The following is a 27,622-nucleotide window of genomic DNA, read 5'->3' as shown; positions in this document are numbered from 1 at the left end:
CATTGTTTTACCTGTAGCTGTCCAGTTTTCCCAGCACCACTTATTGAAAAAACTGTCTTTTCTCCATTGTATATTCTTGCTTCCTTTGTCATAGATTAATTGATTGTAGGTGAGTGGGTTTATTTCTGGGCTCTCTGTTTAGTTCAGTTGATCTATGTGTCTGTGTTTTGCCAGACACAAAACATGCTGTTGCTGTTTTGATTACTGCAACTTTGTAGTATAGTCTGAAGTCTGGAATGGTGATACCTCCAGCTTTGTTCTTTTTCCTCAGGATTGCTTTGGTAATTTGTGGTCTTTTGTGGTTCTTTATGAATTTTAGGATTGTTTGTTCTATTTCTGTGAAAAATGTCATGAGTATTTTGATAGGGATTGCATTAAATCTGTAGATTGCTTTGGGAGGTATTGGTCATTTTAACAATATTAATTCTTCCAATTCCAGAAGAGCAAGGGGTATCTTTGCATTTTTTTGTATCATCTTCACTTTCCTTCATCTGAGTTTTCAGAGTGTAGGTCTTTCACCTTCTTGGTTAAGTTTATTCCTGGGTATTTTATTCTTTTTGACACAATTTCAAATGGGATTTTTTTTTTACTTTCTCTTTCTGATAGTTCATTATTATTGTAGAGAAAAGCAACAGATTTCTGTATATTAATCTTGTATCCTGCAACTTTGCTGAGTTTGTTTATTAGTTCTAATAGTTTTTGTGTGGTGACTTTAGGGTTTTCTTCATTTTTTTTTAAAATTGAGGTACAGTTGATTTACAGATCTACAGCCAAGTGACTCAGTTATACACATACAGACATTCTTTTTTTGTGTTCTTTTCCATTGTTGTTTATCACAGGATGTTGAATATAGTTCCCTGTGCTATACAGTAGGACCTGTTGTTTATCCATTATAAATGTAATAGTTTGCGTCTGTCAACCCCAAACTCCCAGTCCTTCCTCTCCCTCCCCCCTTGGCAACCGCAAATCTGTTCTCTGTGTCTAGGAGTCTGTTTCTGTTTTGTAGATAAGTTCATTTGTGTCATGTTTTAGATTCTAGGGTTTTCTATATAAAGTATCATGTCATCTCTAAATAGTAACAGTTTGACTTTTTCCCTTCCAATTTGGATGCTTAATTTAATGGGAAGGCTTTCAGCATTTCACCATTGAGTATGATGTTAGCTGTGCATTTGTCACATATGGTCTTTATTATGTTGAGATATGTTCTCTCTGTACCCACTTTGATGAGAATTTTTATGATGAATGGATGTTGAATTTTGTCAATTGCTTTTTGAGTGTCTGTTGAGATGATCATGTGTTTTTTGTCTTTCCTTTTGTTAATGTGGTGTATCACATTGATTTTACATATTTTGAACCATCCTTGTGTCCCTGGAATAAGTCCAACTTGATCATGTGTATGATCCTTTTTATATATTGTTGGATTTGGTTTGCTAATATTTTGGTGAGGATTTTTGCATCTATATTCATCAAAGATAATGGCCTGTAATTGTCTTTTTTTGTAGTGTCTTTGGTTTTAGTATCAGGGTAATGGTGGCCTTGTAGAATGAATTTGGGAGTGTTTCATCCTCTGTAATAACTTGGAATAGTTTCAGAAGGGTAGGTATTAGCTCTTCATTATATGTTTGGTAGAATTCCCCTGTGAAGCAGTCTGGTTCTGGACTTTGTTGGCTGGGAGTTTTTTTTATTACAAATTCAATTTTACTGCTAGTGATTGGTTTGTTCAAAGTGTCTGTTTCTTCTTGATTCAGTCTTGGCAAATTTTGTGTCTAGAAGTTTATCCATTTCTTCTAGGTTGCCCAATTTGTTGGCATATAAGTGTTCTTAGTATTCTTTTACTTTTTTTTTTTTGTATTTCTGTGGTGTTGGTTGTTATTTTTCCTTTTTTCATTTCTTATTTTTTTAAATTTGGGTTTTCTCTTTTCTTCTTGGTGAGCCTGACTAAAGGCTTATCAATTTTTTTTTTCTTTTTTCAAAAAACCAGCTCTTGGTTTCATTGATCTTTTCTATTTTTTTAAATCTCTTTCTTATTTATTTTCTCTCTGAGCTTTATTATTTCCTTCCTTCTGCTGACTTTGGCCTTTGTTTGTTCTTCTTTTTCTAATTCTTTTAGGTGGTAGGTTATGTTGTTTGTTTGAGATTTTTCTTGTTTCTTGGGGAAGGTCTGTATTGCTATAAACTTCCCTCTTAGAACTGCTTTTTCTGCATCCCATAGATTTTGGAGTGTAGTGTTTTCATTTTCATTTGTCTTGAGGTATTTTCTGATTTCCTCTTTGATTTCTTTATTGACCTGTTGGGTTTTTTAGTAGCATGTTTTTAGTCTCTGCACGTTTGTTCTTTTCTTGTTTTCTTTCTGTAGTTAATTTCTAGTTTCATACCATTGTGGTTGGAAAAAATACTTGGTAAAATAATTTCTATCCTCTTAAATTTGTTAAGACTTGTGGCCTAGCATGTGATCTATCCTGGAGAAAGTTCCATGTGCACTTGAAAAGAATGTTAATGATGCTGGTTTTGAATGTAAATGTCCTGTAGATATCTGTTAAGTCCGGCTGGTCTGTTGTGTCATTTTAGACTGCTCTTGCATTATTGACTGTCCATTGATATAAGTGGAGTTTTAAAGTACCCTACTATTATTGTATTAGTGTCAATTTCCACTTTTGTGTCTGTTAGTATTTGCTTTATATGTTTAGGTGCTCCTGGGTGCACGTATGTTGAGTGTAATATCATTTTCTTGTATTGATCTCTTTATCATTTTATAATGCCTTTCTTTGTCTTTTGTTATAGTCTTTGTTTAAAGTTTATTTTCTGATATGAGCTTTGCTACCCCCACTTTCTTGTCATTTCTGTTTGCATGAAGTATCTTTTCCCATCCCCCCACTATCAGTCTTTTTGTGTCTTCAGCTCTGGAGTGAGTCTCTTGTGGATAGAAGGGTCTTGGTTTTTTGTCCAATCAGCCACCATATGTCTTTTTTAAAAAAATATTTATTTATTTATTTTATTTTTGGCTGCGTTGGGTCTTGGTTGCAGTACGTGGGATCTTCGTTGCGGCCTGAGGGATCCTTCACTGCAGTGTGCAGGCTCCTCGTTGAGGTGTGCGGGCTTCTCTCTAGTTGTGGCGCATGGGCTCAGTAGTTGAGGCATACAGGCTCTCTAGTTTGGGTGTGTGAGCTTCAGAGAACATGGGCTCTGTAGTTGCGGCATGCGGGCTCTCTAGTTTTGGCCCACATGCTCAATAGTTGCAGCACGCAGGCCTAGTTGCCCCATGGCATGCGGGATCTTAGTTCCCTGACCAGGGATCGAACCCACGTCCCCTGCATTGGGAGGTGGATTCTTCTTCTTTTTTATTAAGTGCTTTCTTGTTTTTTTTAACAATAACTTTTTTTTTTTTCTGATTGCAATCCATGGGATTCTTTTTTTTTTTTAATGGTAAATTTTATGTTATGTATATTTTACCATGATTTTATTTTATTTTTTTAACATCTTTATTGGAGTATAATTGCTTTACAATGTTGTGTTAGTTTCTGCTGTATAACAAAGTGAATCAGCTATATGTATACATATATCCTCATATCCCCTCCCTCTTGCGTCTCCCTCCCACCCTCCCTATCCCACCCCTCTAGGTGGTCACAAAGCACCGAGCTGATCTCCCTGTGCTATGCGGCTGCTTCCCACTAGCTAGCTATTTTACATTTGGTAGTGTATATATGTCAGTGCTACTCTCTCACTTCGTCCCAGCTTACCCTTCCCCCTCCCCATGTCCTCAAGTCCATTCTCTGTTCTGCATCTTTATTCCTGTCCTGCCCCTAGGTTCATCAGAACCATTTTTTTTTTAAAGATTCTATATACACGTGTTAGCATACGGTATTTGTTTTTCTCTTTCTGACTTACTTCACTCTGTATGACAGACTCTAGGTCCATCCACCTCACTGCAAATAACTCAATTTCGTTTCTTTTTATGGCTGAGTAATAGTCCATTGTACGTATGTGCCATATCTTCTTTATCCATTCATCTGTCAGTGGATACCTAGGTTGCTTCCATGTCCTGGCTATTGTAAATAGTGCTGCAGTGAACATTGTGGTAAGTGTCTCTTTTTGAATTATGGTTTTTTCAGGGTATATGCCCAGTAGTGGGATTGCTGGATCATATGGTAGTTCTGTTTGTAGTTTTTTAAGGAACCTCCATACTGTTCTCCATAGTGGCTGTATCAATTTACATTCCCGCCAACAGTGCAAGAGGGTTCCTTTTCTTCCACACCCTCTCCAGCATTTATTGTTTGTAGATTTTGTGATGATGGCCATTCTGACCAGTGTGAGGTGATACCTCATTGTAGTCTTGATTTGCATTTCTCTAATGATTAGTGATGTTGAGCATCCTTTCATGTGTTTGTTGGTAGTCTGTATATCTTCTTTGGAGAAATGTCTGTTTAGGTCTCCTGCCCATTTTTGTATTAGGTTGTTTGTTTTTTTGATATTGAGCTGCATGAGCTGCTTGTATATTTTGGAGATTAATCCTTTGTCAGTTGCTTCGTTTGCAAATATTTTCTGGGAGGTGGATTCTTAACCACTGGACCCCCAGGGAAGTCCCACCATATGTCTTTTGATTGGAGCATTTAATTCATTTACATTTAAAGTAATTATTGACAGGTATGTAATTATTGTCATTTTATTACTTGTTTTCCAGTTGTTTTGAGGTTTTTCTCTGTTATTTCTTTTTGTTTCTTCCCTTGTGGTTTGATGATTTTCTTTAGTAGTATGCTTCTGTTCCTTTCTTTTTAGTTTCTGTGTAACTATTGTAGGTTTTTGATTTGTGTTTACTGTCAGGTTTATATATTGTTGACCTATAACTATGTCTACTTTTTTTTTTAAACTGGTAGTAATTTAGTTCAAACACATTCTAAAATATCTACATTTTTTTTACTCCCTCTCCCCACATTTTGTGTTTTTGATGTCATATTTTGTATCTTCATGTTTATCTCTTAACTGTTTATTGTAGTTATAGTTGCTTTTACAGTTTTTTGTCTTTTAATCTTCATATTGGCTTAAGTGGTTGATCTTCAGTCCTTACTATACATTTGCTTTTCCTAGTGGGATTTTCCCTTTCCTATAGATTCTTACTTTTTTGTCCATTTAGAGAAGACCCTTTCACAATTCTTTTAGGGTAGATTTAGTATTGATGAACTCTTAGTTTTTGCATGTCTGAGAAGGTCTTTCTCTCTCCCTCTAGTCTAAATGATAATCTTTCTGGGTAGAGTATCCTGGGTTGCAGACTTTTCCTGTTCTGCACTTTGAATATATCATGCCACTCCCTTCTGGCCTATAAAGTTTCTGCAGAGAAATCAGCTGATAGCTTTATGGGGGTTCCCTTGTATATGACACTTTGCTGTTCTCTTGCTGCCTTTAGAATTCACTGTTTACTTTTAACTTTTGTCATTTTAGTTATAATATGTCTTGGTGTGGGCCTGTTTGGGTTCATCTTGTTTGGACCCTCTGTGCTTCCTTTACCTGGATATCTGTTTCCTTCCTCAGGTTTGGGAAGTTTTCAGCCATAATTTCCTCAAATACATTTTTGATCCCCTTTTCTGTCTTTTGGTATCCCTTTAATGTGAATGTTGGTACGTTTAATGTTATTCTATAGATCTCTTAAACTGTTTCCATTTTTTAAAATTTGTTTTTCTTTTTTTTCTGTTTTTCTTTTTGCCTCGTTAGTCCCAGTGGTCCTCCAACCAGCCAAGGGGGCTTGTCTACCCTTTGTAGGACTCCAGGACTGGGGTGCCCTATCTATGGCTCTCACCACTCACTCCCCTGAGAGGGTGTCCACCTGTGTAATCTCCCATTTCCTCTGAGTCTCCTCCCATGGGCACAGGTCCCAACCCAATCACTTTTCTTCCCTTCCATGTGTATCTTTCTTACAGCCTTGGTGGTACAGGAGTCCATCTGCCAGTTTTCAGTTAGTTTTTCATGAGAATTGTTCCACATGTAGATGTATTTTTTGATGTGTTCATGGGGGGAAGTGAGCTCCATGTCCTCTTAGTCTACCATCTTGATTGATCTCTACTATGTGTATTTAGATTTACTTATAGCCTGGAAATAATGAACTACTTGGAAGCACTAAATATTTCTTGTCATACACATTTCATTGTTTTTCAGTAACTATTCCTGAAAAACAGTTATTTCAAGGTTGTATATATTGTGGTGCCTTTGGAAATGATTTTGAAGTTTTAACTCAAATGTTTACCTCATTTTATTTACCATTCTGAATAAAAGAATATTATAGAGATTCTTAATTTTGTCCAGGTTTAAATAACTTCTATATAATTTCTATTGATCAAAGCACTGTTTTGTAAAATAATTTTGAACTCTGCTTAATTGTACTTACAGAATTATGAAATGTTGTAGATACTGAAGAATTATAGAGAATAATGTAAACAACTTGCATGAATCTTCCACCCAGATTCCAGATTCCACCCACTAATACATATTATATATGTATTAGTATAAATGACATTTTGTTTTGCATGCTTTAAAAATTTTTATGTTTGTATAGTTTTCTGTGAATTGATTTTTTACTCATCATTCTCTATGCGGTTCATCCATGTTGATACACGTAGCTCTACTTTGTCTTCAGTGTTTATCAGTGTTGATGGGTATTTAGATTGTAGTTAGATTTTGCAATTATGAACAAAACTGCTCTGATCATTATTACGCATATTTCTTTGAGTACATGGTTAAAATTCCTCTGAAACATATACCTAGAAGAGCTAATGTTGGTTGGTAGGCATAGCTAATGCCATATTACTCTTTCCCCTCTTCATCAGCAAATGAAAATTCTCTTTGTTCCATATCATTGTCAGTACTTGTTATGATCAGACTTTCAAATTTTTGCCAACTTGATGGTAATGGGATGTCACTGTGGCTTTAATTCACATTTCCCTAATTAGTAACAAATGAGGCATTTTAATTTCTTTTTGCCCTTTGGTTTTTTCCCTCCTCTTTTGGTACATTTTCCTGTTGGGTTGTTTGTCTTTTTCTTTTGATTTGTATAAGGCCTTTATATAATCTGGAAGTAATTCTTAGTCTGTTATATGCATTGCAAATAGCTTGTGCCACACTGTGATTTGTATTTTCATTCTGTAGTGTCTTTTGATGAACAGAAGCTTATATTAATTGATCACAGTTATCAGTTTCTCTTTATGGATTGCCATTTTTGGTTCTTGTACATGAAATCCTCTGCCTTGAGGTCATGAAATATTATCCTGGATATTCTTAAAGTTGTGAGGTTTTGACTTTCTCATTTAGGCCTTTAATTTAGCTAAACTTGGTATTATTAGTGTATGATGAGACATAGAGATACTATTTTATTTTTTTTTAACATGGGTAAACAGTTGTCACATAGCACTGTTTATTGAATGGTCAGTTCATCTCTTCCCCACCTGTCTTCAGTGTCAATACCATCACATATCAGTTTTTATATTTGTGTGGATATGTATCCAGGCTTATTTTCTGTTCCTTTGGTTTGTTTTAGTCTCTTGCCAGCATCAGATTATCTTAATGACTTTAAAATTAAGTTGTCTACAACATGGGTGAACCTTGAAAACCTCATGCTAAAAGACCTTCTATGATCCCATTTATTTGAAATGCCCAGGGCAAATCTGTAGACACAGAAAATAGATTAGTGGTTACTTTGGGATGGGAGGATGGGGGAATTGTGGGTTAGTGACTGAGAGGGTGTGGGGTTTCTTTTTGATGTGATGAAAATACTCTAAAATTAATTGTGGTGGTTGTTAAACAACTCTGAATATACTGAAAACCATCAAATTGCACACTTCAGGTGAATGAATTGTATGGTATGTGAGTTATATCTCAGTAACACTGTTTAAAAAAAAAGTGATGTGAAATGGCAAGTCTCTTTACTGCTTATTCTTTAAAATTGTTTTGACTATATTTGGTTTTTTGCCTTTTCATATAAATTTTAATTCGTTTTTTAAACTCCATGCAAAATTTTGTTGTGATTTTTTTGTTAGAATTCTATTGAATTCATAGATTAATTTGGGGGCAAATAAGATCATTTTGACATAAAGTCTCAGTACCCGTGAATGTGGTATTTTACTTCATAGGTGTTTTTAAAGGTTTTTCAATAACTGTTTCAGTTTTCTCTGTAAAGATTGGGCGCACCTTTTGTTAAACTTACTTATTCCTAAGTACCTTATGGTTTTCATTGCTATTGTAAATGGTATTTTAATTACGTTTTTTACTTGTTAGTTGCTGGAGTATAACTATGCTATTGATTTTTTATGTAGTGGTCTGCTGTCCAGCAACCTACTTGAATTCTCTTATTTTCATTTGCTTGTAGATTCTCTTCAATTTTCTGGCTATAAACAATCATATCCTCTACAGTCCTTGTATATTTAAGAATTTCTTGTCTTAATTCTCTGGCTAGGATCCTAGTGTAATGTTGAATAGAAATATTCATAACTGGTATCTTGTCTTGTTCCTAATTTCAAAGGGAATGGTTTGAGCAGTTCATCATTAAGTATCTTTATGCTTTAAAGCAAGAATTGACATCTGCCCCAAGGCCTATTTTTTTTTTTTTCCCAAAGTTTGCCAGATCTTTCTATGAAGCAAAGAAGGGAAATTTTTTTTTAATATTTATTTATTTATTTATGGCTGTGTTTGGTCTTCGTTTCTGTATGAGGTCTTTCTCTAGTTGTGGCAAGCGGGGGCCACTCTTCATCGCGGTGCGCGGGCCTTTCACTATAGCGGCCTTTCTTGTTGCAGAGCACAGGCTCCAGACGCGCAGGCTCAGTAATTGTGGCTCACGGGCCCAGCTGCTCCGCTGCATGTGGGATCTTCCCAGACCAGGGCTCGAACCCGTGTCCCCTGCATTGGCAGGCAGATTCTCAACCACTGCGCCACCAGGGAAGCCCGCAAGGCCTATTTTTTATTTTTGTAAATAAAATTTTATTGTATCATAGCCATGCTCATTCAGTTACATGTGGTCCGAGGCTGCTTTCATGCTACAGTGGCATATTTGAGTAGTTGTAACAGCGGTCCTGTGGTCCTCAAAGCATAAAATACTTACTATCTGATTCTTTATAGAAAAGGTTTGCTAGCCCCACTTCAGGGTTTTGATTGCTTAATAATAGATTAAGGAACCTTCCTTCCACTTCTAGATTAAAAGTAATTTCTTTTTTTAAATCATAAATAGGTGGTGAACTTTATAATGCTTTTGTATAACTATTTAGATGAGTATTAAGTTTTTCTCCTTTAATCTTAGCGTGGTAAATTACATTATAAAATCAGTTAGTAGTAAACAACCCTGCATTCCTAAAGTAAACATCTTTCTCTCTTTTTTTTTTTTAAATGTGCTAGTGGATTAAATTCTCTAAGAATTTAAGATGCTAGCATTGATGTTCATAAGTGATATTGGCCTGACATTAGCTCCAGCCCATGGTTGGTACATAGTGCTTTCATCTTTGTAGCGTTTTAAATGTTTCTAATTCTGTAAAGATATTTTATTTGACTCATGCATTATTTAAAAGTGTTCTTTTGAACTTCCAGAGTAATTTCTTTTTCTTAAATGGTGACTCGTTTGAATTGTGGTGAGAACATGCTCTGTATGTTACTGACTCTGATATTTGTCGAGATTTGCTTCTAATAGGTAGTTTGAAGTCTCAAGTCAATTAACTTTGACACTTAAAATATTACAATTCTGAAATGTAACTTTGAAACAAGACTTGTGTTGTATTCATAACTCCAGTTATTGAAAATCTATGTTGGAGGGTTAGAATGAGATGACCAAATTTGACTGAGGTTGGTTGAAATGAAAAGAGAACTTCTTGAAAACCACTTGTTCAGATTCTCAAATTATAACTTCAGTAAAAATACCCTTTCCATGTTCTTTTTTAGTTTGACATAAGAATTTTGTTTAAGTAAAAACAGATTATAACGGACTTTATTAATCATGTTGTTATTTAATAGATCAGATGAAAAGAAGAACATGAACTGGAAGCAGCTTCCCAAAAAGCCATGCAAAAGTCTGATTAGCACCTTGAAGAAATTGTATCCCCAGCTATCTTCGGGTAAATGTGAGGAAAAAGGAAGGGATTTTTTTTTTTTGCCATGCTGCATGTCTTGTGGGATCTTAGTTCCCCAACCAGCGATTGAACCCGGGCCCTCTGCACTGAGAGTGCAGAGTCCTAACCGCTGCACTGCCAGGGAATTCCCAGGAAGGGATATTTCTAATGAAAGAATGTATATAAGAAAATTCTTAAATTTAAACATAATTTTGCTCTGCTTAAAGGGAGTCTCATTACAAAACAGAATTCCAATAGTAAGAAATTACTGTTGTGGTTCATGTTTTTTATTTGTTTTGTTTTGTTTTGTATTTATTTTTGGCTGCGTTGGGTCTTCGTTGCTGTGCATGGGCTTTCTCTAGTTGCAGCAAGCAGGGGCTACTCTTTGTTGTGGTGCGTGGCTTCTCATTGCAGTGGCTTTTCTTGTTGCAGAGCACGGGCTCTAGGCGCGTGGGCTTCAGCAGTTGTGGCACGCGGGCTCTAGGGCACAGGCTCAGTAGTTGTGGAGCACGGGCTTAGTTGCTCCGCGGTGTGGGGCATCTTCCCAGGCCAGGGCTCGAACCTGTGTCCCCTGCATTGGCAGGTGAATTCTTAACCACTGTGCCACCAGGGAAGTCCCATGGTTTATGGTTTTTTGAGCATGTTTTCTGTGCCCCATCTGTGCCTCCCTGTTAGTCCCTGCCAATGATCCCTTTACATTAATAAAGAGGAATTTGAGGAAGTCATGGGCTTTATTTTGACAATTCCCTTAATTGTCAAATTATTAAATATATAACATTATGTATTAATGCCATTTTCTCTTCTTTCTTCATTTGTCAGTTCACCGAAAAACTCAGGAAGGTTCAGCGATTGAGATGACTCCAATTGAAGCAGATTTCTCCTGGCAAAAGAAGATGACACAACTTGAGATGGAAATTCAGGAGGCATTTTTGCGCTTTATGGCATCCATTTTAAAAGGATACAGAACATATCTCAGACCAATCACAGAGGCTCCTTCAAATAAAGCCACAGCTGCTGATTCATTGTTTGACCGACAGGGTGAGTGGCATTGAAAATATAAATACTTTTTATTGAAATGAAAAAATTTTCTGTTTGGTAGTGCCACCAAGAAATATTCACTGTATAAGTTCTTCGAAATTCATATTAAAATATGATGGTCTTCTGTGTATTTGTAATCTAGCTCTATGAATAGAATTTCTTTTAATTTTTATACCCCATTTTTTTCCTGAGAAATTTGAAACTGGAGGTGTTTAATTATGAAATGTCAAAGATGTTGCTGATATTTATAGTACTCTGTAATCAGTTATCTTAGTAGAATAAAGCTAGTGGTTTGTTTTTAGGTATTTTCTCAACTTTGCATGATTCTTGACTTTATACACTCTGGGCTTTACAGTATTCTCTAATAAAGAGTTTTTGCAATAAAGCCACCAGTTTTTAAAAATTTTTGAAAAATACAGCCTTGTTCCAGGGGAAAACACCATACTCATTCTTTTTAGTATTTGTTATTTTTGGGAATTACAAAGATTTTTGTTGTTATTCAGCAGCTCTTATATATGTAGTGGCAACCTTACAGATACATCAGTATTCATATGATAATTATTTTACATATCTATAATTTGATCCTGCAGTTATTATTATTTTTTTTTAATCTGTATTTTCCCAATAGTCCTTTTGTCTTTTCTCATTTCTGCTTTGGGACAACTTATCTCTCAAATATTTAGTCACCACTTACCAAATCCCACTAGTTATTATGTAGGGATATAAAGAAGTATAAAATCTAGCTCCATGGGATACCCAGCGGAAAATGATCTAACGTGTTTTTAAAAATAGAGCAAGTACTCAAGAAAACAGATTTTACATAATCATTCAGTGAGAGGACATAAAAATTCAGAGAAAGGGAACATTCTTCCAAATGAGTGTTTTGGAAGACTTCATGGAAGAAGAGCATGACTTTAAAGAATGGGTAGAATTTATAAATAGAGATGAGCAAGAAAGACTTTGTAAAAAACAATAGGCATTAAAAGTCAAATCTGAATTAGAATTTCCACTTTGCTATTTATGAAGCCTTCCTGGGGTTCTGTTTTGCCATTAATAAAATGAGGATGATGCCTAATTCATGGATAATTGTGAAGATTAGATGAGAAAATGTATGTGAAGCAACTAGAAAAAGTACTTTACAGTACTCGTGATAACAGTATTATTGCTAGTGGTAATAATGAAATGGAAGAAAGCTCAAGAACAAAAGCACAAGGCATGTGTATTAGTTTGCCGGGGCTGCCATAACAAAATGCCATTGATTGGCTGGCTTAAACCAGCGGTCCCCCACCTTTTTGGCACCAGAGACCAGTTTCATGGAAGACAGTTTTTCCATGGATGGGGTGGGGCAGGGCAGGATGGTTCAGGTGGTAATGCCAGCAATGGGGAGCAGCAGACGAAGCTTTGGTCACTCGCTCGCTGCTCACTCCTGCTGTGCAGCCCCGTTCCTAACAGGCCGTGGACCGATACTGGTCCGTGTCCCGGGGATTGGGGACCCCTGGCTTAAACAACAGAAATTTTTTTCTTTTTTTTTTTTTTTTCTCAGGATTCTAGAGGCTAGAAATCTGAGATCAGTGTGTAGCCAGGATTGGATTCCTCTGAGGCCTCTCTCCTTGACTCGTAGATGGCTGTCTTCTCCCTGTATCTTCACATAGACTTCCTTTTGTGTGAATCTGTATCTAAATGTTCTTGTCTCGTAAGGACACCAATCATATTAGATTAGAGCCCACCCTAATTTAATTACTTAAGTTTGACTTAATTACTTCTTTAAAGGCCATATCTACAAATACAGTCACACTTTGAAATCCCGGGAGGTAGGACTTCAACATAAGAATTTTGGGGTGACACAGTTCAGCCCATAATGGCATGTTCAGGAAAAAAGTTTTAATGGTACAATTTGACCAAGTGAGGAGCTTTAGAGGTGTTGTGGAAGATAAAGCAGAAAATAAGATTAGAGCTCGGATTATGGGTAGTCTTAAACGCCAGACTAAGAATATGGAGTTTTTCTAATGGACAGTAGTGGGTCACTAATTCATTCTCTGTCATTCTAAGTAGAAGAGAGGCATTACTAATAGAATTTAGAAAGATATTTAACTAGTGTCTGAGGCCTAAGGTTTTTGTTAACAGGGTAGCATTTGGTCTAACAAGGGATATATACATTTGACAATAAAATAACACATTTTACTGAGTGTGTTGTAAAGGAAAGTATTGGTTACAGTAAGAGAGCTAGGTCAGGGGAAAGGTTCCCTGAAGAAGTAACAGTTAAGCTTGGGCCTGAAAAAAGAATAGGATTTAGCTGTGGGTTTTGGGTTAACTTTTTTTTAGGGATACTTTAACAAACATGTATAAAAGTTGGGAGAATAATGTAGATATCTTCCAACTTCAGCAGTAGTAGCAATCAGCATTCTGTTGTTTTAGTTTCATCTATGTTTATTTTACTCTTCCTTCGTCCTTTTCTCCTCCCCTCCTCCACCCCTCCTTTTCTTTCTAAATTCCAAGTAGGACATCATTTCACCCATAAACTGTGTTTAGAATTTCCTGAAGTTATATGTGTTTTATCTGATTGTATCCCCATGGTGTCATTTAACATTTTTTTCATCTATATTTCCTGTAAACTTGTGGTTGGATTAAGAGCCACACATATAATTTAAGATTTTCTAGTAGACACAGTTTTTAAAAAAGCAGTAGGGGGAGTTAATTTTACTAATATGTTTTCTCTAACTTGATATATCCAAAGTGTATCACTTCAACATGTAATCAAATTGTAAAAATTTTAATGACGTATTTTACATTCTTTTTCCATACTAAGGCTTTGAAATTGGTGTGTGTTTTATACTTATAGCACGTCTCAGTTTGGACCAGCCACATTTTTTTTTTTTTTTTTTTCTGAACCTTCACCTCTGGGTATAAATCACTAATAATGGCATGGACTCAGAAGTCAGACTGTCTGTTCAAATTCCAGCTCCACAACTTAATAGTGATGTGGTTTTGGGTATGTGGTTCATTAAAGACCAGCCACATTTTAATTGCTGAATTGCCACATGTGTGTAGTGGTTACTGAATTAAGCAGTACTGATCTAGAGCTTGATTATATTCAGGTTCAGTTTTCTTGGCAAGTGGTGCTAAAACACATGATGCTCACTACTTATCGCAAGTCTGGCTGTGTCCCATTTTTAGTGCTCCTAAGATTGATCCATGGGTTCAAGTCTTATCAGGCTCATTCATTCATTATATTGATAGTTTCCCCACCAGCCTTTCATTTAATTGTATTAGCAGCCTTTGCTGATCATTGCCTAGATCCATTAGAAGAAGAAAAAAAGACTTTTTCTTACCACTTGTCAAGAATAATTTATTTCTATTTTACTGAAGTCTTTCTCAACTATTTAATACCTCAAGGGGATGTAGTAAGGACCACAGCATGTGGAATGTCCTGAAGCATCATAGAAAGAAAGGCTGGAGGGGAAAGTGGCTTAAAAACCATGCTTGAAATGGTAGGTGTGAGCCAGATCATGTTGGATCTTTTAGGACTAATGAAGGGTTTCCGTCTTTATTCCAAGAGTAATTGCAAGTCAGTGAGGGATATTTAAGTAGGTAATAGGATCAGATTTGCATTTTTAAAAGATCATGTTTAATGTTAAAAAAAAAATCTTTTTGGCTTCTCTGCAGAGATTGAATTGGGGGCATCCAAAGTATGGATCTACTTATTAGTTGGTTAGTGCATTGGTTTAAGTCATCAGTGGAAGTGACTTGGATTAGTTGGTAGTATGAATAGAAGAGTGATTTTTAGGAGGTAGATTGAATAGAACTTGGCAATTGAATATGGGATGTAAGATAGAGGGAGATGTCAGGAACAACTTTGAGATTCTTGGCTTTAACTACCAAGTGGATGGTTGTGCCCTTTATTGAGAAGGGAAACAGCAGAAAAGGGAAGGATCTAATTATTTGTTAAGGAAAGGTTTTTTATTTTATTTATTTGTTGAAGTATAATTGATGGGCAATATTTATATGTTACTGGTGTACAACATAGTGATTCACAATTTTTAAAGGTTATACTCCATTTATAGTTATTATAAAATATTGGCTATGTTCCCTGTGTTGTATGTCCTCGTAGCTTATTTTATGCGTAATAGTTTGTACCTCTTAATCCCCTACCCCTATCTAACCCTTCCCCCCTTCCCTCTCACCACTTGTAACCACTAGTTTGTTTTCTATATCTGTGAGTCTGTTTTCTTTTTTATTGTATTTACTAATTTGGTTCACCTTTTAGATTCCATATATAAGTGATAACATAGAGTATTTTTCTGTGTCTGACTTATTTCACTAAGCATTATACTCATCCATGTTGTTGCAAATGGCGGAATTTCATTCTTCTTTATGGATGAATAATATTCCATTTTGTGTATATATATAGCACAACTTCTTTATCCATTCATCTGTTGACCACTTAGGTCTTGGCTATTGTAAATAGTGCTGCTATGAACATTGGGGTGCATATATCTTTTTTTTTTTTTTTTTCATATATCTTTTTGAATTAGTGTTCTTGTTTTTTCCATATACATACCCTGGAGTGGAATTGCTGGATCATGTGGTTTCTCATAGTTTTTTGAGAATCCTGCATACTGTTTTCCACAGTGGCAGCAACAATTTACATTTCCACCAACAGTGCACGAGGGTTCCCTTTTCTCCACAGCCTCTCCAACATTTGTTATTTGTGTTCTTTTCGATGATAGCCATTTTACAAGTGTGAGGTTATGTCTCATTGTGGTTTTGATTTGTATTTCTCTGATGATTAATGATGTTGAGCATCTTTTCATGTGCCTGTTAGCCCTCTGAATGTCCTCTTTGGAAAATTGTCTAAGGAAAGGTTTTGTAAAATGAGAGAGACTTGAGTATACTGGTTACTAGCTAATAGAGAGGGAGTGTTGTCCAGAGAACACTGAAAGGCCTGGAATCCCAGGCTTATGTGGTGGGCTTGGCCTTAGATAGGAGGAGGGTCATACTCATTGTAAAACAAAGTAAGGAATAAATGATAGCTGCAGAAAGAGTCGTAGATTTTATAGTTCTCATTTAATGATTTTCATTTTCTCTGCAATATAAAGTATTATTTTTCAGGGATGAGGGAGAGAACATGGAGGGAGAGTATTTAAACATTGGAAGTAACTGTGAAAACATGGGTAAAGGGAAATTCAGACTCCAGAAATGTAGTGGGGTTGCTGGTCAGGGATGAAGGTATAAGCGGTTCTGATCCACCTGGTTATGTAACGGCGCCTCCTCCCCACCGCAACTTGTGCTCAGTCACGCTGGCGCAGCTCCAGAGAAAGCAGGCAATACATTGCTCCAGGGCTAGGTCATACTAGATGAGTTTGACAAAAGGGCATAAAAATTGAGAGTGTTGACAAGAAAGTAATTGAAATGATGTACACAGACGTGGAATCAATATTAGAGAGAGAGAGACGTGAAGATAGGAGGATGTACATAGAACGATCTTCTTCCTTACCCCATCCCCCTCGCAAAAGGCTTGGTAGGAAGAACTTAAGCATACCAGCTAGACAGGGGTAATGGTCAGGGAGTAATATGTAAATTAGAGATTTGGGAGGCAGAGCTGTTTACACTGCTACCAAAAAAGTCCAGGGAGTGTGTAACTATGTGTAGAAGTTGGTGATTGAGGTGGAATAGACCACAGGTCATTGAAAGTTAAGGAATTAAAAACTCACTAAAATATTGGATGGTTGGTCTTTATGGGTGTTGAAGAATGATGATGGTAGGAGTTGGAGAGGAGAAGACTTTGAATTAGGTGCCCTGCTCGTCAGTGAATGAAGGAGAGGGTGTCCCTGAAGTCACTAGGTGCCTATAGTTAGTAGGGGAATGGGTGGAATAACAGCCAGATGAGCAGAGATTTTTACAAGATGATACAGAAATAATTGTGTGGTGGCATTGCAGAGGAAGGACTTGACCCTTCTTGCTTGTGAGTATGCAGAGTTATCAGAAGTTTCTACTTGAGAGCTATAGGGCCAGAGGCTCCTTATAGGAGATGCAGATTTCAGTGAAAAGGTTAATGGTATAAGTTAAGGATTTTTGTGGTTGAATCAGGCAGAAGGGACTATGGTCCCTTAATATATATATTATAGAAGATATATATTTCCTATAATATATATGTTTCTCTTTCCCTTTGTGTGTATATATATATATATATATAAAGAGAAAATAATATAGATATATACAAGTTTAAAATAATTAAAATAACATCTAGTTCCACTTTAAAATCTGAATTTAATTCTAATTTTATTTTCTTCAGGATTTTTAAAAAGTCGAGATCGTGCCTATACAAAATTCTACACCCTTTTAACCAAAACACAGATTTTTATTCGTTTCATTGAAGAATGTAGTTTTGTAAGTGATAAAGATACTGGATTGGCTTTTTTTGATGACTGCATAGAAAAGGTAAAAGTTTGTCCTATATGTCAGTATTAAGGAAAAACTTTAACAGTTTGTTTACCTTTATAATCATCATTGTTATTATTAGCCCAAATGACCTGAGGAAGGCATTATAGGTGGTGTGTGTGTGTGTGTGTGTGTGTGTGTGTGTGTACACATGCGAGTGTCCGATTCTGGGCTTAATGTAAGAATTATTTTCCTTTGTGGCATCCAGTACCGCCATACATAGCTAATTTTTCTCTTTGAATCTCACTTTGGTTTTGTATTAAGTACTAAGAACATTTCATTGAAGCTCCTAAGTTTTTTTTTACATGAATAAGATAAGATTTAGTAGTTCATTAAAAAAGTTTAGTTTTAGGAATTCCCTGGCAGTCCAGTGGTTAAGACTCCACGCTTTCACTGCTGAGGGCCTGGGTTCGATCACTGTTCAGGGAACTAAGATTCCACAAGCCGTGCAGTGCAGCCAAAAAAAAATCAAAAACAAAAAACGAACAAAACAAAACAAAAAGTTGAGCTCTATGGGTAATGGAAGTCCTGTGTTAAGTCCTGTGTTTTTTTTGTTTTAATGTTTTTCCAAATACTTTTTCTAATATATTTCTTTTGTCCTAATGGAAGCTATTTGGAAATATGTTAAATTTTAAAGCTTTACTCACCCATCGTAAGGAAGTTTAAGTTATTTTTGACAGTGATAACTCACATATTTTTTCTCATTTTTTAATAGAGCTCTTATTTTTGCTAAGTGGGTCTTGGGGCTGATTGTTTATGCAAACTCTATATTATATAAAGTTGGAGATTTTATCCAAAAAAGGTAGAATATTATGATGTAATTTTTATATGCTCCTAATGATTCGTGTATCTTAGAAGACTTGAATAATTTTCTCGCATTATATCCGTGTGATCTGAAACTCCAGGGATATGATTAAAACTTTTCAACATTTTTGTTTACTTAAATATTGATAGTCCAATATCTTTCAGTTAGAGAGAAGCTTAGATAATATCAATCAGTAATGCAGGGGTTTAGTAATAATGAAATTTTTGATTTGAGAAGCCAGGTTCTCCTTGTGATTGCCCATCTTTTGCTGCTTCTTTTTTTTAAAAACTAATTAATTAATTTTTTATACAGCCAGTTCTTATTAGTTATCTGTTTTATACATATTAGTGTATATATGTCAATCCCAATCTCCCGATTCATCCCACCCCCTCCCCATCTTTTGCTTCTAAGGAGGGATTTATGAAGAAACCAGTCAAAATAAATTGTTTCTCTCTTAGTAGCTGTAAGAGAAATATTACACTTTAGCCTAGTAGTAGGGAGGCCACCAAATATATTGTGAAGTGTTTCATATCTGCCTAGTATTAAAAAAGGATAGTTTTTTAAATAATAATTTAAGATAATCTCTATTAAATTCAGAGTAGACATTTTCACTAAGAATTCTTTTCTTTTTTTTCTAGTTGTTTCCTGATAAAGGCACAGAGAAAACAGATAAGGTATTTTTTCTTAAATTTAAGTTTTAACGTTTCAGAATCAGGTCTTACTTAAATGCAAATTAATTGGAGAAAATAATTATTTTTAGGTTGATTTTGATTCAGCAGAAGATACCAAATTGATAGAGCTAGATGATTCACAGAAAAGTGAGCATACTGTGTTCATAATGCCACCCGAGCCACCGCCTGATGATGGAAAGGATCTGTCACCAAAGTACAGGTAGCAGGAATTTTTTTAAAGAGTTGTTTGGGCACAGCTTTAATAATTTGATCTTTTGTGATTATTAGTAGATATGTTGTATAGTAATCATTTGTGAAGGTCATTTTCAAAATGTATTTAGTGAACTAATGGAGATGAATATTTTATGGAGATATCACCAGGTATTGTAATTTAAGAATTGGACAGCCCTGTTGGAAGGGAAACCAGATGTTTATCACTGTTAACCTAAACATTTACCATATTTTAATCTTTAAAAATTTCATTTCTGAAGAAGAAAAAATTCACTTTTGTGAGGTTACCCCTCCCTCTGGGGGGTTTTGTTGTCAATATAAGGACTGTGAAATTCTTATGCATTAGTAATATATCAGAGAAAACTTAAAAGTAGAGGGCCAGGAATCATTCTTTATTAAAATAAACTTATTTGATGTGGATGGGAATCTTTTAAGAAATTAAAATGTTTGATTGTTTATTATTATGATCATTTGAATACCATTTAATAGGTTTAGAAAATCAAACAAAAAAACTAGCACATCGTTTTAGCACCAGTACTTAATGTCTGTTAACAATTATATGTGTATCTTTTTTGTCTTTTTGTACATAAATTTGCATTTACTATACTTAAAACAAATATTAGTTCATCTTGCACATATTCTTTGTGACGTGTGTTTGCCTTTAATGGTCTGAACATTTTTCCATGCCAATATATATTTTTGTGCCATTCATTATAAATAACCACATTGTATGCATTTATTGTGATTTGTTAAACTAGTCTCCTGTGGATTTATTTATAGTTCTTTGCTATCTATATCTTTGTGTGTATACACAGTTATTTTCTGTGGCTGTATTCATAAAAGAATTTCTGGGGCAAAGGGAATATAAAATAAGTTTTTTCCAAAAATATAGAATTATTATATAATCTCACCAGGACTCCATAAGAATGAAAAATGTATACCTGAGATTGAGTGGTTTAATTAAGTACTATTTTGATTGCATGTTAATTATAGAATTCTTTTTTACTTTGGCTTTGATCACTATACATTGGAATGCAGGTATTGACAAATAAGTAAATCAAATAGGAAAGGCAATATATTTCAGAAGAAGATTGGCCAAAGGAAATAACTAGGCAATTTCTGAGAAGAAATCCCAATAGTTGATAATATGAAAGTATGTTAAGCTTTTCTAGTATTTAAAGAAATGCAAACCAAATGATGAGTAGAAGCATTTTTAATCTATCAGCTTGAGGATAGGCTATTCTTCTAGTTAGAGTGTATGTAAGTATAACCTCTCTGGAAGTAATTTGATAGTGATTATAATAATTTTTATTTTCTTGATAAATATTTACCATAGAAAACTCTGTTATTGGGCATTATTCTAAGAAATTAAGTAAAAGTATTCACAAAGATAAATGTACAAAGATACTTAATTGCAAAAATTGAGAAATAACCTAAAAATGTCCAACAGTAAAGAACTGGTTAAATTATGGCACATCCCTAATATAAAAATATTCAGGATTTTTTCCTTTTAAATGTGAATGCAAGGTACTTTTATAAAGAAAAACAAAATTACAAAGTATACTAAATGTTATCTTTTAATATAAATTATCATTGAACACATGGGTTCTGTTGAAAGGGTTACTAATACTTCTATCAAGATATCAGGGTTTTCTGTGTTCTAGGGATTGATTGAAAATAATAGGATGCGGAGGAGCCAAAGTTTCCATGTAGATAGTCTATGTATCTTATAATTGCATCATCTTATATTTTTGAAAAAAACAATTTCTATACAAGGATTTTGGAAAATAATATTGGGTACGTTTGAGGTTTAGAAATATTCACCTAAATTCTGGCATAATATTAAGAGTTAATGTATTTTAAATCAGCAGTTCTATTTTTGCTTTTTATTTTAGTTACAAATACTTTCCAAGACTGGACCTTAAGCTTTTTGACAGACCACAGGAGTTGAAACTTTGTTTTAGTAGACACCCCACTGGGAGTAGCATTACAAACAGTCCAGCTCTCATGGCTAAGAGAACTAAACAGGTCAGATATTCTTTATCTAATTTAAAATGTAAACTATGTATATGTGATATGCAGCTCATAGTTTAGACTTGTCACCCACAGCAGTCATTTGAAGCCCACTATGGTTGTTAATGAATTAAAGTCGATTTCTTGCAACCCAACTTATAATATTGAGGCTGAAGTTTTTGAATGCTTATGTTTATGTTCTAAGAGAACCTTGGGAACTAAATACACTTAAAAAAAAAACTTTATTGAAACATAATTCATATACCATACAATTCACTTGTTTAAGTACACTCACTGGCTTTTAGTATCTTCACAGGGTTGTGCAGCCACCATCACAATCAATTATAGAACATTTTCATCACCCTAAAAAGAAAGCCCGTACCCCTAAGCTGTTAACCCCCCAGTTCCTCCATCTTCCACAGCCCCAGGCAATCACTAATCTATTTTCTGTCTCTATAGTTTTGCCTGTTCTGGGCATTTCATAAAAATGGAATTGTACAGTATGTGGCATTTTGTGACTGGCTTCTTTCACTTAGCATAATGTCTTTAAGGTTCATCTGTGTTGTAGAATATATCAGTATTTCATGTATTTTTATTGCTGAATAATATTCCATTGTGCGGAATATGTTATTTATCCATTCATGTACATGTGGGTGGTTCCTACTTTTTGGCTGTTATGCATAGTACTGCTGTAGACATTTGTGTACAAGTGTTTGTGTGGTTATATGTTTTCATTTCTTTGGGTTATATGCCTAAAGTAGAATTGCTGTGTCATATAGTAACTCTGTGTTTAACCTTCTGAGAACTTGTCAGACTGTTTTCCAAAGTGGGTACACCATTTAAAATTCCCACCAGCAGTCGGAATTTTACCACATCCTTGTTAATTCTTGTTATCTTCTGTCTTTTTGATTATAGCCATCCTAACGTATATGAAGTGGTACCTCACTGTGATTTTGATTTTTCCTCATGGTTAATGTAAATATATTTTCTACTGAATATTACATTCTAAAGGGAGTTAACTTAGGACAAGCTAGACATCTTGTTTTAATACTATATCTGATTTAGGTATAAAGAGTTAAACTATGGTTAGGTGTGAGTTAAAATTGAACATCCTTTATACATATACTGATATTTTGTGGGTCTACAAAACATGGAAAATTTCAGAATGAAATTCTTAGTTCAGGTCAATTCATGTACAGTCCCTCAAATCCTAGGGGTAACCTGAGGTGATCCTTAATCCCATATAGTACACAATTCTCTCAGTGTTGTCTGAGGGGAATTTTTTTTTTAACCATTATCAGCTTAATAAAGGCAAGTTTTTTTAATGTGACAATTTTGCTACTACATCTTTAAATCTCATTTTCACCAGAATTTTTTTTCCAGGCAAGTCTCTTGGAAATAGAGCTCATAACAGTATGTTTATTTAGGACACATCCAGCAGAGGGATCTTTAGTGCAAGGCAGACAGTGGCAGTCTGACATGTGTGGAGGGCTCTATAGTTTCTGGGAATATGTAGAGTTTGATAACACTCAGCAGGTGACTTTGATACCTTTTTCTCTCTTCCACCTAAATCAGAATGAAAATCAGAACCAGAAAACATGCCATAAAACTATTAGGTAGGAAGGTCTGTGATCTTTCTCAGACTATGTTGCCTGCAAAGGAATAGGTCTTTTTAACAAATCAGTCAGTGAAGGAATTAACACAGAAGGTAGAGTGGAAATCTTGGTGGGGAATAGCCTAGGGCATCTTAAACTTTTTTCAGGGGGAAGAGTGAGAAGACTCTTGACTTTTCAAGAATGATTCTATAGAACTATAAGCTATAAATGAAATCCCTTTCATTCGTCAAACATATGAGTGCCTTCTGTGTGAGGGACACTTAATTACCCATTGTATTATAATAATATGAATGATCTCTGCTTTTAAGGAATTTCTAGTCTATTAGGAGACACCTGCTTGCCAAATAGTTAAAATACAGTATAAAGTGCTTCTATAGAAAGAACCATGGGGCACTAAGTAGGAAGCCATTCACAAAAGCAAAACTATGAAATGCTTGATTTTAGAGTCAGATATTACATTAAATTCCTCTCTTCCTTTTACTTCTCACTTTTCCTGTCATACTAATGAATTTTAGTGAATGTCATGATGTTTTATTTATTCTCTTTCTAGGAGATAAAAACAGCTCATAAGCTGGCAAAGAGATGTTATACAAATCCACCACAATGGGCCAAGTGTCTCTTCAGTCACTGTTACAGTTTATGGTTTATTTGTCTCCCAGCCTATGTTAGAGTTTCTCATCCTAAGGTCAGAGCACTTCAGCAGGCATATGATGTACTTATTAAGATGAGGAAAACAGATGTGGATCCTCTAGATGAGGCAAGTATAACAAATTGGGTTATTGTTACTACGATAAATTTTATTTGTATTTTTAAGAAAATTTAGGTCTGAGTTGCTTTCCAGTATCCTCGAATATTTTCATTAAGTAGGAAAGGTAAAATTGTTATACTGTTTCATAGAGCTAATACTTATTATTTTAAAATAAATTTATTTAAAAATTACTGCTTTAAAATGCAGCAGAGACTGACTTCCTTAGACCAGATTGTTTGCCCTTGATAAATAGAAAAAAATATTGACTTAATTTTATTCTTAAGATAACTTTATTAGGAAGCAAATAGGCCTTTAGTAAGTGGCTCTCCACTTAGGACCTGTGTCCTAGGTGAGTTACGTAACCTATCTGTGTTTCAGATTATGTATCTGAAAATGGAGGTCTGAGTTTCTCAACCTTGGCACCGTTGCCATTTTGGCCCACATCATTTTTTATTGTGGGGTCCTGTCCTGTACATGGTAGGATGTTTAACAGCATCCCTGGCCTCTGTGCACTAGATGCCAGTAGCTCCATGCAATCAAAAATGTCTGCAGACATTGCCAGGTGTCACCTGGGGGATAAAATTGCCCCCCTGAGGTATATAATGATATTTAGTTCCTATCCTCAAATGGTTAATTTGACAGTTAAATCAGTTAATGTACATAGTGTTCCTAGACGAGTACCTGGCTGATAGTAAGCGCTCAGTGAACAGTGTGCTACATCTCTTAAGCCTCAGAACCATCCTCAGAGATAGGTAGTGGTATTATTATCCAACTAACGGCTGAAGAAACTGAGTTACTTATTTAGCTCTTCTCTTTGCTGTTTTTCCCTTTAAAGGTTACTTTTGGTGTTAAAATAACTAAAATGATTATTTAGAACTGGATTAGAATTTAAAATGCAGTTGGAATAAAAATTCAGAGTAATGGGTGTTTGGGGAGAAGGAGAGAGCACGAGGTTAGAAGAGAAATGCGATTGAGGAGGGGCACATTATAGGCTTCAGCAATAACTGCAATTTTCTCCTCTTCTAAAATAAAAAAGATCTGAAACTGATAAAGCATGTACGTTATTAAGATTTGATAATGCTTGTGAGCACACTAAAACTCATTTTTCTCTAAGTATTATCTGTATGTTTTTAAAAACTTTTCAAATGAAAAGATAAAGTTATAAAACAAGTAAAATATCCATTCTCACATTTGATCACATTTTCTCTCATCTGATGTTTATAAAACTATTTGGAAATTAAAAGTGCTTGATCAAAATTAGTGTTTTGTACCTCATACATTTTAATGTTTTAAAAAACTTATTCTGATAGAGATATATCTAAGGTATATCTAAGATAATATATCTAAGATATATTTTAAGATGTGCTTTAACTTTGTGCAAGCACAGAATATTTTTAAAGTGCTTTAAAATATGCTCTATGAGAGAGCGAGTATTACTTTTGTTACTGCACTCTAAACTCAAAGCACAATACTTGATTAAGTTTCTTTGATAAGTTCATAAGACAAATTGCCTGAAAAGTAATCTCCTCTATAGATATTAAGGTTCTACATAGTCTTTGTTACAAGTAATTACATTCTCCTATTTTCTAACATGTAGCAATTATGACTAGTAAGCTAAAAAAGTTTTTTAGACTATTTTCCCAATAAACACTCTGATAGGAGGCTTAAAAATCTGGAGGTTAATTTGTTGTATTCCTACTTCTAACAAGTTATATTGACAGATTTGTAGTCACCTGAAGTAATTACATCTCTACAACTGGAAGAAAGAAATGTTTCTTTATTTTAAAACTTAAGGATGCATATTTGCTTGGCATATTTGATGCATTTTATTTGTTTATTGATTACACATAGAATAGCACATTAAAATTTTCACAGTATTTTTATGTACATTATTTCCTTTGGTATTCCCAGCAACTCTATGAGGCAATTATATATTAGCTACATTTTACAAAGAAATAAATTTGAAACTTAGATGAAATGACACACACATAAGGCCACCTAGCAAGTAAGTGGTTTTGATTTTTAGGTTCATACTCCATTAGAACCCACTGTCTCATTCATATGCTTAATGTTTTGACAGCTTTGTGTTCTACATGTTATGTTTGCAGAAGTTGTAATAACGTAGATTTTTAAAGAAAACTAGTAAAGACCCAGAAATAGCATATGCCATGTAGGCTAAATTAAAGTTAAAATGTATCATGTGTTTTGCTTTTAATACTATTTATTAAATTTTTAATGGAAATGAAATGTTTGTGTCAAGCTTATTCTTACCTTGTCTCATCAGTCTATTCATATAGATATTGTTGTACATTGCTGAGTAACAAACCACCCCAGAACTTAGTGGCTTAAAATAACCATTTTATTAAATCTTATTATTTTATTTGCTGAAAATCCAGGAAGAATTTGAGGTGATTTTTCTGCTCCACATTGTATTACTTAGAATCACTTGGTTGTAATCAGTTGCTAGCTGGTCTGGAAGGTCCAAGACGGCTTAACTCACATGCCAGCCAGGTACCTTGGCAAGGTTATCTGGAAGGCTGGGCTCAGGTGGACCCCTCTTCCTCCATGTAGTCTCAGACCTCTCCATGTGGTACTTGGGCTTTTCCCATGATAGCTTAGCACTCCAAGAGCATTTGTTTCAAGACAGAGGAAGTGGAAAGTGACCTTTCTTAAGGCTTAAGCCAGGAAACTGGTACAGTTGTCACTTCAGGCAAATTCTATTGGTCATGTAATGTCAGAGGCTTTCCCTCTCAATTCAGGGGGAAGGGACATAGACCTCTCACGGGAGGAGTAGCGAAGATTCTGTGGCCATCTTTTATCTAACATAGATATCCAAAAGGTATCATGTTGTAGGCAACAAAATACTGCAATTAAAAAATTATATCCCTGGCATTATTACTGTTTCTTTAGTTTGATGCCTGGCTCTTACACCGGTAAGCCTGGAAGTTTGGAGGAATACTTTGTAGACTTCAGAATAAATTAATTGTCGAGAATGGTTTTGGAAAATTTTAGATTAATCCCAATTTGACATAGAAAGTGATTTACTTCTTCATGGCTCATAGAATCTTAGAGTTGAATAGGACTTGAAGATATTTTAGTAAAACTTCAACCTAAACCTGAGATGTTGAAAGACTGTAATATATGGGACCTTGCCTGTGCTTGAGTTGGCTTTGTTAGAAAGTTTGTGTTTTATGCTGAGTTCAGTTCCACCTCCCTGCGGCTTTTTTGGGACTGCAGAAGCTGTTTACTGGTTCTTTCAAGTGACAACTCTTCAGATATTTGAAGAACTCTTGTGCCAGGTTCTTCTTAATCGCGTCATACATCTTACCTAGTTCTCCCATTTGTTCCTAATTTATGTAGTTTCCTAACACTTCTTTAACCTAGTCATTTATGAAGTTGCTCTAACAGTTTCTGAACTCCTCTGCTCCTAAATTAAACTCTCCATTTCCAGCTTTATAGTACTCATCTTTATGATCCTCTGCCTCTTCACATCTCTTTCGCTACTTCATCTCTTGAATAAAATATCCTTTCTCAAATCTTTATACTTTCCCCCTTAGTATAGAGTGCAACTTGGCTTTATGGTACTCACAGTTGTTAAACAGCTCTGTTATAAACAGAGGACATTTTACAAGTCCCAAGAAGAGTATCTTTTTTATGTATATTTTCTTATTCTCAGATTAAGCTATAGTAGTCTTTGGCTGCCGTGTTCACTAGTCCTGTAAACTGGCTCACCTCTTTGCCAGGGATCCATGAGATTCCTGTTTCATTCTTTATGGTTTCTACTGTTGTCTTCCAAATGTGACATTCTAACTTTTAGGAGTTCCCCACTGAGTCGTCCTCTTCTGATCAAATCTAGCCCTCTTCAGTAAACACATATTCTCAGAAAAGCCTTTGCTAATAATATTACAGTGTTTTTAACTTTCTTCTCATACTTTTTTTAAGACACGGGTTCATAGAATCCTTTTTGTCATGTAGGCATTCTGGAGGTGCTG

The 27,622-nt window shown here is 35.0% G+C and overlaps 1 protein-coding gene across 5 annotated transcripts in view; it reads left to right on the top strand.

Moving 5' to 3' along the window:
- DENND4C (DENN domain containing 4C) overlaps positions 1 to 27,622 on the top strand; it is a 131,296-nt gene that overhangs the window by 61,984 nt on the left and 41,690 nt on the right. For 3 of the 5 annotated variants that reach the window (XM_036856759.1, XM_036856762.1, XM_036856763.1), the window contains 7 exons: positions 9,976 to 10,076; positions 10,890 to 11,108; positions 17,401 to 17,546; positions 18,990 to 19,025; positions 19,112 to 19,242; positions 21,149 to 21,281; positions 23,433 to 23,639. In XM_036856759.1, coding sequence (XP_036712654.1) covers positions 9,976 to 10,076; positions 10,890 to 11,108; positions 17,401 to 17,546; positions 18,990 to 19,025; positions 19,112 to 19,242; positions 21,149 to 21,281; positions 23,433 to 23,639 — 973 coding nt within the window. Of the gene's footprint in view, positions 1 to 9,975; positions 10,083 to 10,889; positions 11,109 to 17,400; positions 17,547 to 18,989; positions 19,026 to 19,111; positions 19,243 to 21,148; positions 21,282 to 23,432; positions 23,640 to 27,622 lie in introns of all 5 variants that reach the window. The other 2 variants (XM_036856758.1, XM_036856761.1) reach the window with 1 other exon arrangement.

The sequence above is a fragment of the Balaenoptera musculus genome, chromosome 6, assembly GCF_009873245.2.
Source record: "Balaenoptera musculus isolate JJ_BM4_2016_0621 chromosome 6, mBalMus1.pri.v3, whole genome shotgun sequence".
NCBI classification, from domain to species: Eukaryota; Metazoa; Chordata; class Mammalia; order Artiodactyla; family Balaenopteridae; genus Balaenoptera; species Balaenoptera musculus.
The sequence above is the reverse complement of the archived record's forward strand: the minus strand, read 5'-3'. Positions and strand labels throughout refer to the sequence as shown.